This window comes from Vanellus vanellus, assembly GCF_965231255.1.
Source record: "Vanellus vanellus genome assembly, chromosome: 2".
NCBI classification, from domain to species: Eukaryota; Metazoa; Chordata; class Aves; order Charadriiformes; family Charadriidae; genus Vanellus; species Vanellus vanellus.
In genome coordinates, this window is record NC_138906.1 from 104,478,822 (window position 1) to 104,493,310 (window position 14,489).

A 14,489-nucleotide genomic window follows, 5' to 3' on the forward strand; every position below is an offset into this window, starting at 1 on the left:
TCCCCATATTTGTGGGGATACTAAGGTTTTCTGGGGGTGTTTTTATTACCTCTGTAAGGAAAGGAAACATTAGTGGAGGAATAGACTGTTGGGAAAATAGGAATACTAATGTAAGAGAAAGGACTAAAAAGCAAACCCAAGTCCTGACAGTAATTACACATAGGAAAGTTTCTGAGGACTTGCTGAAGCACAGAAGACGGCAGGAAAACTAAGAGGCAGACGGAAAGATAGGAAAGGGACCATAATGATATCGACAGTGTATGCAACAAGTGTACACAGCATAAGCTGATATACTTCTCGAAAAAATGCTGGCGTTCCAGCACCTTGAGATGAGAGAACAGAAAGCCCAAAGCCAAACACTGCTTTCCTGACACTTGCAAGGTACAAATGTGAATAGCAACCCAGTCAAGAAAAATGTTTGTTGCATTTAAAATACATTTTACATGCTACAATTTTTAAAGTAGTAATAATACAAAATACATATTTTAGATTTGAAATATGAATAAGCTTACCAAGACTGCATTATTACTCAAGAAGGCATCAGTACCTAACAAAGCTAGCACCTCTTCAAATAATTTACTGGCAACATTGTAAACACCTGAAGAGAAGATTTTAATATCAAGTTGGCTCCACTAAAAATCTAAACATCTGTATTGTCCTACCTTCACCGCCCCACATCTACGGCTCCTTGAGCTCTGCTTCCCAGTAGAAGCTCACATGCAAGGCTATAATCTGGTATCATTCTTAAGCACCAGGCTCAAGTGTTTGTTAAGAGATGAGCCTGTGAAAGGCTTCCCCTTTTTGTATGAATAGTTTCGGTCCTGCTAATGGCCTTGAAGGCAGAGAGGGAGAAGCCTTCATTCAAAGGTCAACCCTGAACAAACACAGCGGTGCCCCATCTCCCAATTCAGATCAGTGTCAACAGCCATTCACTTCCCCTAATCAGATCTAAGTAGAAACTGCTCAGCAGCAGCTATATCACTTTCTTGGTTTCGCCCCAGGCCCCAAGAATAAGTAGCTATTTGTAACTTAGCTCAAATCCCCAAAATTTCACAAAGCTCTACAAAAGCAATTGTTTGTCGAAGTTTTAGGTACAAGGGGCAGACACCGTTCAATCACAGAGCTCAGGATGTATTCAGGGGAAGAAAGAGACATGTATCTGAAGTGCTTATTCCATAAAGACGTGCCTCCGGCAAGCATCTTTAAAGCACTCAGGAGCATGAAATGGAAACGGCTTGCTCCGAGTGACCTCAGCCTCCTAAGCCCTAGCTACTAGAGTGCTTCCAGACGTCCTAACCACATGGCTGCCCACCTCGCAGGCAGCACGCTGCTAACCGCTGCTTTAACCGCAGAAATCTAGTTATCGACCTATGTAAAAAGCACAGAAACAACCACCACTTGAAAAAGCAATGCAGGACAGAAATCCTAAGAGGAAAATAGACTCAGCCTCTCCCCTTCTGTTTCCCATCCCCACACACACACTTTCTGAAGCCCATCCTGCTGTCACACAGGCCTTCTACTGTATGCAGGGATACAAACAGCACTTGTCAGCAAGGGAATAAAGCTGCACAATATCCAGCATCCACAAGCCCAGCCCACAATTTATTTATTTTTTTTTTAAATAAAGGTGACTTTGTAAAGAAGCTCCAGAAACATAACCTGTCCAAGTAGGAGCTGCTCCTTGCTTGCACAGTTTCTATCCTGCAGGCATAGATACCTGCATTATCCACACAGGACACATGGACCCATTTAATTTGTATTTGTTCAAAGGGGTGAGTGCTGTCAAGATTCATTTGCAAAGCCCGCTGAAGAGTCACAGTAATATAACAATCAGCAAATACTGTTATACTGTTCAGCTGAGGGGGGAAGCCTTCCCCTTTGCTGAAACCCCACCTCTCCATCACATTCCCAGAAGCCGCAGCCCTGGTCCCCACCAGCAGCAATGCAACTTCTCCAAACTTCGTACCAACCAGCAGAAACTTGTTTCAGTTTGCTAACGTTAAAAATCATAGCCCACAGCTATTTGGACCTTATTTTGCAACCCCGACTCCCCAAGCCTCCCAAGAGCCCCAAGCTCTTCCCTCACCCAGCAGGCCAATTAATTTGGTTAGGTATGTTTTGGAAGCCTTGGGTTACCAGACTTTGGCTCTTAGTTAAGTTTCCATCATAATAGTTTGTTATCTTAAATGTTCAAATTAGGGAAGCTATCATTAACTAAAATGTACTCATGAGTTGCCACAGAGTGGGTATTTCAGACACAGGGAGAGATTAGAGAGGAACAAGGGCAGAAATCAGCTTGGGGACTATGGTAGCAGTACAAAGCACAGTTAGCAGCAGTTATATTTAAAGAATAATTTTACATCCTGGGCCTGTAATTACTTTATACAGAATTAAATTACCACCACCATGAGAAAAAAAATGAAGCAGAATTGTAGGTGATCCAAAGTAAGTATTTTAATAATCAGACAAATCAGTGACGTTCACCAATTTTTCCACAACAATGGTTGAAGAGAGGGGCCCTGAGCAACAAGAAGCATTTTTCCACAGTATGCTGTGCTAACTTCTGAATTAGCAGCCCTTGTGGCCTTTCTCAAGCTTATGACATCCTCCACACCACTTACAGTAAAGTGAACCACATTCCCTGCATGAGAAGTCTTTCCTTAGAATAAGTAACTTCAGGCAGACAAAACAAGCCTTAAGAGAAAAATAGAAAAAAATAAAACAAACAAAAAAATATGGACAAGGTTTTTGCATTTGTATTGGTCTACCAAAGAACACATATTCTGTTCCTGTCTGAGCCTTCTCTTTCTTAGGAAAAAAAAAACAGTAGTGGTGAAAAGTGACTGAGACAAGAAGTTGACCCTAATGCTCATTTTCTATTTTTTATTTCCAGCTTTTGGGAAATTATATGTAATAGTCAGTCTTCTGCCACTTTTATGCAGAGATGTCAATGCAAATCCTTGCTTAGGAAGGCTCCATTTCACAAATAATGGTGGCAAGGAGTCAGGCCCTCTAGAAACCAAAGTACATTAGCAAACCACTTTGGTACATTATATATTCAGCAAAAGAAGTAGAAAGAGTGTGACAGTTAAAAAAAAAAATGGTTTTTAATCGGGTTATGAAAAACTGACAGAAGGAAAGATCCCATGAACAATTCAGAGCCATACTGGATTCCTGCCTCCCACCACTCCTTTTTCCTGATAGCTGTTAGAGCTGTGAACAGAAAGCCAGAAGCCGCTAAGAGTGAGATAATGTTTATATTTCCTCCTTCCAGAACACAGATAAGAATATATACACCCGCAGGTGGGTGTGAGCATGCAAAGTACATGAGATAGAGCAAAGGCAGGTACTTCCAGGGCACTGAAAGATGAGTTACCTTTTCTCACCTTTCCCTATGTGTACCAGTTGCCCAAAACTAAAGAAAGGAAAAACGAGCAAGCTGCTTTTCTGATGTAATGGTAATGCCACCACCCCTTCCAAAGCGCGCAAAGAATACAGTATAGAAAAAAGTGTATTTATTTGTATTTATTTACAGTGTATTATTTATAGAAAAAATGTGTGTTACCCAAAGAAAAGGGAATCATTCCTCTCAACTTGGTTAATTCCACTGATGGCCTGTTTCCCCTCTAAGAAGTGGAAACATCTCAACAAAGTGGATTTCAACATGTGCATGCACCATCACAGCATCAGAATGTTCAATCTGTAAATCCTCCCACCGGTTAAGAAGTAACATTATAGATTAGTGTATAACATACTTCAGTAAAACTTGCACATAAATTAGTATTTTTTAAACAGTACCTATTTTGGGACTATATAAAACTGCATGACCAGATTAATAAATTCTCTTTCCAGCAGTACTCTTATTATTTCAGTTTTCTGTAGCAATCTTATTGGCCACAGTTGAACTGCTTTCTAAGAGGCGCCTTGTAAATATATTAAAATACATATATTAAAATACATTTTCACATATAAGTATTTTCGATTACCTCACTTCGTTTAGATTTTCTGACATGAGGGATGTACCAACACCTACTTCCTTTCATCTTCATAAACACACGCTTAAGATATATGTCATAACACTCAGTGTTCTGGGCAGGGAAGAGGAAACACCATTATTTTAAAAGAATGTCCATATTTAACATCATTATCACACACCAGCTGTCATGATATAACGTGTGAGATTGCACACATTTTATGTAAAACGAACCTTGGACAACCCTGTGAGCTTCATGCTCTTAGTGATTTAACATAAGTGCATATTTTTAAGGCAAGACATTTGCACCTAGATAGAGAAATTCATCTCTATTTGAGTAGAATATCATGGATACATGATGACAAAAGATGAGCAATGGAAAACAAGTGCCAGAGCTTTTAATCCCAAAATAGTTTTGGCAGTGCAACATATTACTGCCTCTACCCGGAGACTGCCATCCTTACAGCTGAACAGGCGCAGCAGCTCACACATGCTTTTCTCAACTACTTTGGTTGAGACAGCCAGGTTGTTCAAGGAGCATTCAGAGGCCACACAGACAGTGCACAAGACAGCGGCCATAATTGCTCCTTTAAAAGTAAATACCAGTAGATTTTTTTTTTTTTAATAGAATTTAAGCATTTATAAGTGAGTTTTTAGAATCAGAACATGAAATCTCAGGCCATGTGCACAGAACAAATATAAACATATTTGACAGGAGTCCACTAATTTTGTTTTAAAAGCCCGTGGAAGCATATGTCCCAAGGAAAGTGACAAGGACATACAAATTACTCCCAGTGAATCCACATTGGGCATATAGTACATTTTGAGGACAGCCAGCCACTAAAGCAACTGTCGCGGTTCCAGAAGTAGCATTGTGATATTTTAACAAAGAGAACATAAATGACCTGGGGGAGCAGCAAAACAGAAATTCCTCAATGGGATTTCTTAATAAAGTGCTCGTGGTACGACATCACCTCACACTATTCTATGACCTTAAGGTTAGGAAAACATTAAACAAACAGGGGAAAAAGAACAAACAAAAAAGCCCATCAACAAAGCAAAAAAACCTAGACCAGCCATATAGAGAGCATAGTCATTTGCAGCAAGTACGCAATGCCAATATTCCCTCACCTTTGATGCCTAAAATAATATTATTTTGGAAAGGAAAACTAATCTCAAAGGCAACTAGACTAGGAATATCTTCTTTTATTAATAGTAAAGAAAGAAAAACTAAGAGGAATCCTGAATTCTGGCCTGTCATGAACCACTCCTGAAAACATCAGTATTTCATAACAAGCTGGTCAGACATATTTAACATACTGCCTTTATCTTACAATTTCAACTTCTCAATGATTGCTACCAACTACAACAAATCTGATTGGAAGAAACTGCAATGGGAAGTCTTCAGAAAAACAGTGTACAGACACCTTGGGTATTTTGGGAAGAGAAAAGCAGCACCACAAACACCGAAATTAAGAAGCCCAGTTTCCTGCCAAGGTTGGTCTGTAAGTGATAATCTGCTAATCACTGAGGCCTCTGGGTTAAAAAACAACACAAAACCCCGAAATCTGTCTTATGGACAGGGCATTCTGCCTGATCCCTTACGGTGCCAAAATGTGGGACCCTGAGGGGAAGGAGTAGGTGTAAAGTTTCTCTTCTTTTTCTGGCTGCTCCCCACACACATATGCAAAACCCACACTATTACCATTACAGCTGAGACTTCTACATACCTATCAGCTTAAGATGAAACTAGAGAGAAGGTCAGAAGTTGTCAGTGTGAGGAGGAACACTGCAGCCACTCAGCGTGTCCTCATAAGAAACCAGGTTTAAACAAAACAATCCCACAAACCCAAAGCAATCCTTGACTGAACTACAAAATAGTGACATCCTTATCTATTTTAAGCAAGTAAGACTACTGTTGCGAGAACCATACTGAAGCCAAACACAGTGGGGTCCACTCCTGCTACAGCACTACTCTGCCTCTGGCTGAGGGCCACCTTGGAGCCAGCTAGGGCAGCTTGCCCGAGGGCTCTGCAGAAGTTTGGCTGCCTGCACCCAAGGCCAGCTCTGACATAGTGCAGGTGTATGACCCAAAAAGCTGGGAGAAGTCTTGACTGGGGCTACCCATATTGCTCCAGAGCCCCAGACAGAGCAATGCCACAGCTACGCCTATGTCCATCTATTTTCCCGGCTGACCCTGTCCCTCTGACCCGACTCCCTGGCTTGACCTTGGATCTGAGTACAGTCTGGCCAATGATCATCAGAGCACAGCTGCCCCCAGCTAACACCCCCAGTCCTGCTCTGCTCACCTCGCTGGCACACAATGGGCCTGCACCCCATCAGGGAGCCCCGCAATGCCTTACCCCTCTTGCCCCACGGGGCAGTTCCTCCTCAGTGGCTTGCCACCATTCAAGGTTTCCTCTATGCCTGGGTGTCTCCTCACCCTCCCTAATGGCAGCTCTTCTGTGCTACAGTATAAAGATTACTTGGATAGGGCTAGGGTTTGGCCCTAATTGCTCAAAGACTGATCTTCTGCCTGTTCAAGCTGGTTACTGGCTTTTCAGGGTTGGATACCAGTTTGCTGCCTGCACACCTGAGTCCTGGTACCAGCAGACCAGAGGCAGTTCAGCACTTCACCATGTTTACCAGTATGCATCATTATGACTAATTGAAAAACTAAATAACTGCAAATTGAGATTACTGAGGCAGCAAGCTCATTGTACAGATTGAAAAAATATAAAAAAATATTGTCTTATGTCAGAACCCAGTCATAATTTCCAAATTCTGGCACACAGATTCTAAAGCACCTTATGGCAAGCACGGACTTTACCTACCAATTTCACCACTTTAACATAGGGACTATTTCAAGCAACAACTTTTTTTTTTTCCCTCCAGTTTTTTCCTTAGTCTCAGATTCTAATTTCCATCTTAATTATCAGAGGAATTTCCTAGAGCAGAGTGACTTAAGTAGATGGTTATACCCATGTTCTAGTACTCTGCACCTTGAATACACTGTGAACAACAGGGCCAGAGGTCAAGTGTTTTTATAGTTACCTGCAAAGTGCAGTCATTTTTAAATAATCTCCCTTTCTCAAAGTGGTACTGATTTTGATGGATTTTCCTAGGAAAGAAGGATGAGAGATCATTTAATTAAAGCACAGATTTGGGTGCCAGGGCTCAGTGCCAACCTCTGCGATCAACCCTCTCTAAAACCTTGAACACATTCCATCAGGGCTCTGAGGTTAGCTAGACTGAGAGTAACTGGTATTTTCTACTTATTAAGTGCCGGACCCAATGCATACTACCTAATTTTCTTGTGAACACCCAACTACTAATAAAATTTAAACCAAAATCTCAAAATAACTCATTACTACACGTACACTCAAGAGACAATGCTCAGAAGATTAACATTTCAAAACTAAGCTCCCAGGAGTCGAGGAGTGCTGGCATGAAGGTTGCCCATGCAATCACATTTGAGCCCTCTGGTGCATGCACTTAAGGATATCGTCTTTAATTACTGAATTGCTTTTGCGCCAACACTTCATTCAGCATTCAGTTTGACATGCTCACCCAAGGCATAGCAAGTCTGTATTCAGTTTTACCTGCCCTCGTCAGAATGTGGTCAGATGCATTATTTACTGAATACTGTTAAGTCCCAGCTTGGAGTACAAAAATTCTTCATTGTGTTGGCAGCTTTCCTGTGGCGTTCAGCATTAAGCACCTGCATATTTCTGAAGCAAGGTTATTTACCAGAAGAGTGAGGCTGAAAATAAGAGGAGAGTATATCTCCTCTACTTCACAGGTAAGAAGTAAGACTGAGACTGTGTAGACATAGTAAGGCAAAAAAGTCTCCGCTAATTTGAGGTACTCGACTTAAGGTGTCACTGGCGTCATTTTTTTCAGAGCACTCTGCATCCTCAAAAAGAACCACAGCCTCCACTGGCCTCTGCCACAGAAGACAACACTCCACACTTCTGAAAAAAAAAACCCACATAAAGTAAAGATACACACACGCAATTAGAGAAATATTGCAAAAACTTGTCAGTAGTGATTTGTACAGCTTCACACAGGGCAGTTTTCTTTTTTGGCAGAAGAAAACAAAATCCAACCCCAGCAGTGAACAGTCAATTTCTCTAACCATGAAAACTTCCTCCTTTTTTTTTGCCATGTAAATCCTCTGCATTTCTGCATCAAAGAACAAATGGTTCTTCTACCAGACAACACCCGCATCAGCAATTCATCCCCTTGAAAGCCTTATGCTGTGCACTGAAGACAACATGCACGCACACAAGAAGTGCTCACTAACTTATGAACCCCTTAAAGAAGTTCCTCCCTTTCAGTACCTGTTCAGTCATAAAAGGTTAAAGTCCCCCACCTGAGAGTTTAGGAGATTAAAGAAAGGAAAAAAAAACTGAGTCATCACATTTAGGCATTTTACTGCCAAGTAGTACCTCCGTCAGAAACTTCATTGACACTTCAAAGCTTGAAATTCTTTCGGTCCCATCAGATCGGAACACTATTTCCAAAATATATTTCACTATTGATAACAGTAATGATTCCGTATAGGTCAATACATCAATCAAGTGTTACTGCTTCAGTGAAACTGTCAGGCTTCCCTATAAACATGGCTTTCAAATAGAGACACTCAATCAACATTCACATACTTAACCTGTTTCCAGTAGAGAGACAGAAACTGTAAACGCAGGAGCTATATGTAACATGGGTAGATATTACGCAGAAAATATTTCAAATTCCTTAAGTAGCTGCTCTCACTGAAAAGTAGACCATTATCAACAGCTTTACTAAGCAACATGTAATTTATGAAGATAATTCAGAACTGATTAATAAGATGCATTTTTTAAAGACAAAATAAAATATCTGCATTGGGGAATGTATCTAAAATCTGGAACAACAGTTTTGGCAATGAAACTTTGAACTATGCAATAGCACTTTTACTGACGCAAAGCACCAAATCTCAAATATCTTGCAAAATATTATAGCAGCACTGCAGTTACTTGTGTTTGTTATTCCAGTTGTCCTGATAGAGAGGTATCAAAAGAATGAAGAAATAAAGTTCTATCTCTTTTTGCATATCTAAGTATTCAAGATAGTATGGAAGCATACCAGCTCATTACCACAGCTTTCTTCTTATCAAGAGAGGCCAGCAAAACTATTCTCAAGAAAACAGGAAAGCATACTGAAGTGAGATTAATTTGACACTTTGCTCTACTACAGTTTTAGGAATGACAATGGAGGATCCCACGCATTAAGCACTTCTTTTAAAATGCAGATGTATGACTTAACAGAGAATACTAAAAAGTACAAATAGTCATTTGAGTTCAAAAAGCACAATAGTTTTACTGTTACTCTTCACTACCTAACAGCTTCAGAAGATTCTCAAAAGGTAAGTAATTCTACAGGCTTCATTTTGCATTTCTTGTCCACTCAAAAATCCTATGGATGCAAAAGGCGAACCTAAGCAGTAAAGGCTGCAAATTATTTTAGAACAGGTTCTAATAAGGTTCTAAGAACATGTTATTCAGCATCAGTCCACAACACAATACTGTAAACTCTGAAGAATAACTCAGTGATAAACATGTACGCACATCTGCATGCCTGCACATGAACTTGTGCAGGCTAGCAAAAATAGTAGGAAAACAAGTGATATGTGTATCTTATGGCACACAAAGTTCAAAGAATCCTTACAGAGGAGAATTAACACCTTCTGAAAAGATACTGGCTTTTTCTTCACATATGCAGAGTCATTCTATCGTACTTACCAATATTTTGTTATCCACTTTATCTCCCTTGGTTTCCAGCTTTACTTTCTTCTTGACTGAAATTTTTATTTTCCTCCCAATAACATCCCTGACACTTTCTGAAATAAAAGAAAACACCTTAATTAAATACTTTCCGTGTCAACATGAGAAGGGAACAGATATCACTGTCAATTTTTCAGAAAGACTCAGAGCTATGTTGTTTAATCGCTTGCACTCACGGAAGTCTCACACACACGCACCAGTACTAAACACAATCTAACACAAGTGCAACTTTTGTGTGTCATCTACACAGTGATTTATGTCTGCTATGATAGGATTATTGAGTTCATATACCAGGATTCTAAACATAATTTTATATTTCTTTCCTGCACCACTTACACATCAAAAACATTCCCAAGACAAACCCCAGCACTGCTTAGTTCTCCTCTGGGAAAACACAACAAATTCCTCACCTGCTACTATTTGTACCTGAAAGCTTCCTAAAGCAAATTAGCTTCTTGCATTGCAAAAATTTTAGCCTGTTGTTGTTAATATCAAGGAGGCTAAATGGATCAGATAATGGAAAAGCCAGTGTTCGCACATTTACATTGCAAAGCAAATCAAGCAGACTTCCAAATACTAACACTGGACAGCTATGCAGCAGATGCTATGGAAGGGAATACTGGTCTGGGTCCAAGTCTCAACGGCAATGTAGCCACCTCATGGTGCCAACACCAAAGTTACATTAATTGCCATAATGTTTTAATACTTATAGGCATACACATGCATACACGGTCTCTGCCAAGTACAAAATGAACCAGCCTCTCCCCTAAAGGTTTGCACCCTGGCCTGAAAGGAAAGTGCATGCAGGGAATCGTGTCAGAAAGCTTGTACAACTACTGACACTGATGTAATCAGGAGATAAACAGAGGAGTTCATCTAGAAGAGCCAATTTGGCACCTTCCGTAAATTTCACTCTCCAGCCCCCACATAAAAGAAATGAGAAAGAAATCTTTTAAACACATTAACCTATTTCCAGCACTACAACTGGCATCTGTAAAAGGCAAGTCTCCACCCTCCCCAGACACACACTTTGCCCTCGTGCACGCTAAAGTTTAAAGGCTAAAAATGAAGTCAATGCACTCTTTCCAAGGCTTTTAATTATAGTGCTCTGTATAGCACTTTTCTGCACAATTTTCATCCGGTAGCCAGAATGCATTAGCGCAAACAACACACCATTTATAAAGCCTGGACGTTTAGCCCAGGCCACAGCACTCTGCCTGCAGGGCAGGAGGGTGTGCAAGTCAGAAACGCGCCTGGTCGGAGCCGCTCTCCACCAGAAAGAGCTCTTTCTGCAGAATCGGCATGTTTTCCCCAGGAATTTTAATTTTCCTATCAGGAAACAAAAGCTCCTCGGTAGCAGCGGATTGCCCAGCGAGAAGCCTGCCCCAAGCTGTGGCAGCCCCGTGGCAGACGGCCAGCGCGGCCGGCTCCCTGGGCAACGGCTTGGTCAGGAGCCAGGCTGCAAGCTCCCCGAGCAGCCAGGTACGCGAAGCCCGGGCGAAAGTCCAGCCCTGTCCTCCCCATGTGAACTGTTTTCCTAAGGCTTCCTCTCCCATGGCTAATGTCTAGTTCTGGTCTTTCTGCTGTCCCTGCTTGGGAACCCAGAAGCAAGCTGACCACACAGTCTCTTTCATAAAGTCCTACCACCTTGCAGAAGGAAAGGTATTGCTGCTGTCTCTGCTACTTTACCTCCACCCCCAGCCTCTGCCTTTTGGTTTCTCCTCTCCCACAAACAGCTCCAAGTGTCTGCATCTAGCAAGGGACTTTCTCCTGAGGCACCAGCATGGGGAGAGCCGCTTCCCTTTGCTGTCCCACACAGCAGCAGTGGGAACGACTGCAGGCCCTCAGCTCCAGCACTCGTACTTCAACACACAACAGGCAGAGAAAGGGCCTGGCACCTGAGACTCCTCTGTAGAGCATCAGGATGTCAGCTCCCTCCAAGGCTCTATCTGCCAGAAAGGGCTAGAAATGCTTCTTCAAAGAGCTAAGACGTAGATTTCACAGATGCTTCCTATGTGACTGAGGGTACTTCTTTACACATTGTCGGAAAGTGGACTTGCAAAACAGTTTTTCAGACTGAGAGATAGAAACACAACATTCAGGCTCTCATTTTCAAGTGCTCATTCATTTTTAACACCGGAGACTATGTGTGCCTGCCTTCAGACACTTGCACCTCAAAAGGAACAGATCCAGGTAAGCCAACAGTAAGAGAGGGTTTTTTTGAAGACTATGACCTACGAGACCCAACAAAGGTCACACGGGAAGTGAGTAACAGAATAAAAACTGCAGCTCAAACACTCCTACTCCCAGTTTAATCTCCACACTCCAATCACTAAGTGCTAAGGCACATCCTTTCTTTCATCCTGTTCTCAAAATATAAGGTTACTACAAAAAGCCTATTTAAAAGGTTAAATTTTAACATGCAGACACCAAAATACTGCTAGAAATCAAACCAATCTACGTGAACAGATCCCCATGCCCCAGAAGAGCCCTTGGCAAAGCAACCTGGGTGGGTGCAGCGTGCCAGGACTGGGGGATAATTCTTAAAATCATCCAAAGGCACCAGAGAATGGGATGAGTGAAGATGGTCTCTTTGCTCTTCCTTGTAATATGCACCACACTCCACTCATGGCATACTAGAGTACAGGGCAGATCCACAGTGAGTAAGTACCACGTATTAGCACCTCAACATGCTTGGCCATTTTAAAAAAGAAGTTGTTAATGGTTTTGGCTATAGCTACTCCCAACACACTTCCCAGCTCATCACTTCTTAGTAGTAAACTGTAGACTAAAGCACAGTTTGCACGCTAAAAGGACTGCAAAATAGAGCTATTTTGTCTATACAGAAAAACATTCTGCAACAGTTGCAACTTGCCATCCAGATTTTTACCAATATTTTATAAACGTTAAAACCAGTTCCTGTGAATAGCGCTGGCTGACGAAACTGAAGGAAATGCAACAGCGTAAGTGAACTAGGAGAGGCTCGTGAGGACTGCATTCAATGCAGCATGTACCTCGTTGCTCGACAAATTTCTGTTCCCATCTGTCATTAAGGCAACATAGGCAACATTTTAAAATAAACCATCCTTAGCTCTCTCTTCGACAGGCAAAAACTGCAGCTAAAACCGAAGGAAGTTTGGCCCGAGCAAGGTGGCTGAGGACCAGGCCGAAAGCCCAAATGACGCTGGCTACCAGCGTACCGTGTTAATGATCCATTTATCGAAGGGTCCCCCCACAGCGATGCCAACATTTTCAGGGACCTTACCACCACCTACGCTTTCCTAAGCGCTACCACGGAACATGGAGCGGTTCGTCTGCATGTGGCCATAAAACTTTAATTACAAATACCCTCGCTCTCATGCATACATAGGAGGAAAACGAGTCTTAAACTACGCAAAGCCCATGGGTGGTGGGGGGGGGAATAAAAAAAAGCAACGCCGGGAGCCGCAGCTGGGAGCCCCAGCCCGCCTGAGGCGCCGGGCGGCCCTGACCCGGCCGGAGGGGCGGCTGTCCCGGTGCGGGAGGCACGGGCGGACCGGGCCACTGTCACCGCGTCTCTGCCGGGCCCCCGGCGACCCCCCCGCCAGTCACCTCCGGATGGCGGGCACACCGGGCGCCGGGTCGCTTGTCACCGCCCGTCGCGGGGGTGGGGGGGGGCGGGGGAGAGAAGCCCCACGCTGCCCGGGGACGGTTCCGCGGGTACAGCCCCTGCCCGCCGCAGGCCCGCAGCCCCCGCCCGCCCATTCCCCGCACACAGCAGCGGGGCCAAGCGCCGGCGGCGCGGCCTCGCCGCCCCCCCCCCCCGGCGGCTCCTCGGAGTCGTCGCCCCCCAAAGACCCCTCCGGCAGCCGCAGAGACCCCTCGGCTCCCCCAGGCAGCCCCCCGCGGAGCTTCCCCCGGTTCCACAAACCACCCCATCACCGCGGCCCCCCCCGGCTCTCCCCACATCCCCCCTACCTCCGCCCGGGGTCGCGCACGGCGGCCTCCAAACTTGCTCCCCCCCACCCCTCCTTCCCTCAACACCTTCCCCCGGGACTCCCCCCGCCCTCCCAGTCGCCATCCCCCGTCCCTTACCGATCAACTCTTTGGGAACGTCGGAGCTCTCCTCGGCCATGGTGGCGGTGGCGCTGCCCGGCGCCCGGGGGTGCCCGGCAGCGGGGCTGCTTCAGCGGCTCGCCGTCCCTCCGCCAGGCGAGGCGGGCATGCACCCAGCGGGGCGGGGGAGGAGGGCCGGCCGTGCGCCTCTCTCTGCTGCGTGTGTGCCGTGAGGGCGGACGGAGGGAGGGAGGGAAGAGAGGGAGGGAAGGGGCTTCTCCCGCCCCGCGGAGCCCGCTCCCGCCGCGCTACATGACGCCCCCGGCGACCGGCGCGGCCAGGAGGGGCATTTCCCGGAGAGGAACGGCCCGTAGGCAGCCGTCAAGGCGCGACGGGCCCCCGCGCCGGCTCCCTCCTTTTCCCCCCCGCCTCACACTGCCGGCCCCTCCGCGCCGCCCGGCTCCCCCCCGCCCGGCACCGGCGGCTGAGGCGCGGGCGGGAGGAGGCGGAGGCGGCGGAGGCTGCCCCCGCCCCGGGAGGGCTGGCGCCTTCGCCCCGGCCCGGCCTCCTCACCTCGCGAGAGCCGCCGGGAGCCGCCCGCCCGCGCCCACCGAGCACCCGGCGGCGGCGGAGGAGGTGGAGGCGGCGGCCGGGAGCAT

The 14,489-nt window shown here is 45.0% G+C and overlaps 1 protein-coding gene across 1 annotated transcript in view; it reads right to left on the reverse strand.

The window, feature by feature from the left end:
• CARMIL1 (capping protein regulator and myosin 1 linker 1) overlaps positions 1-13,923 on the reverse strand; it is a 199,280-nt gene extending 185,357 nt beyond the window's left edge. Inside the window, exons 1-2 of the mRNA XM_082479631.1 lie at positions 13,870-13,923; positions 9,754-9,851 (exon numbers count right to left, since the gene is read on the reverse strand). Coding sequence (XP_082335757.1) covers positions 9,754-9,851; positions 13,870-13,909 — 138 coding nt within the window. The 5' untranslated portion in view covers positions 13,910-13,923. The remainder of the gene's footprint in view (positions 1-9,753; positions 9,852-13,869) is intronic.
• Between the last annotated feature and the right edge of the window lie 566 nt (positions 13,924-14,489).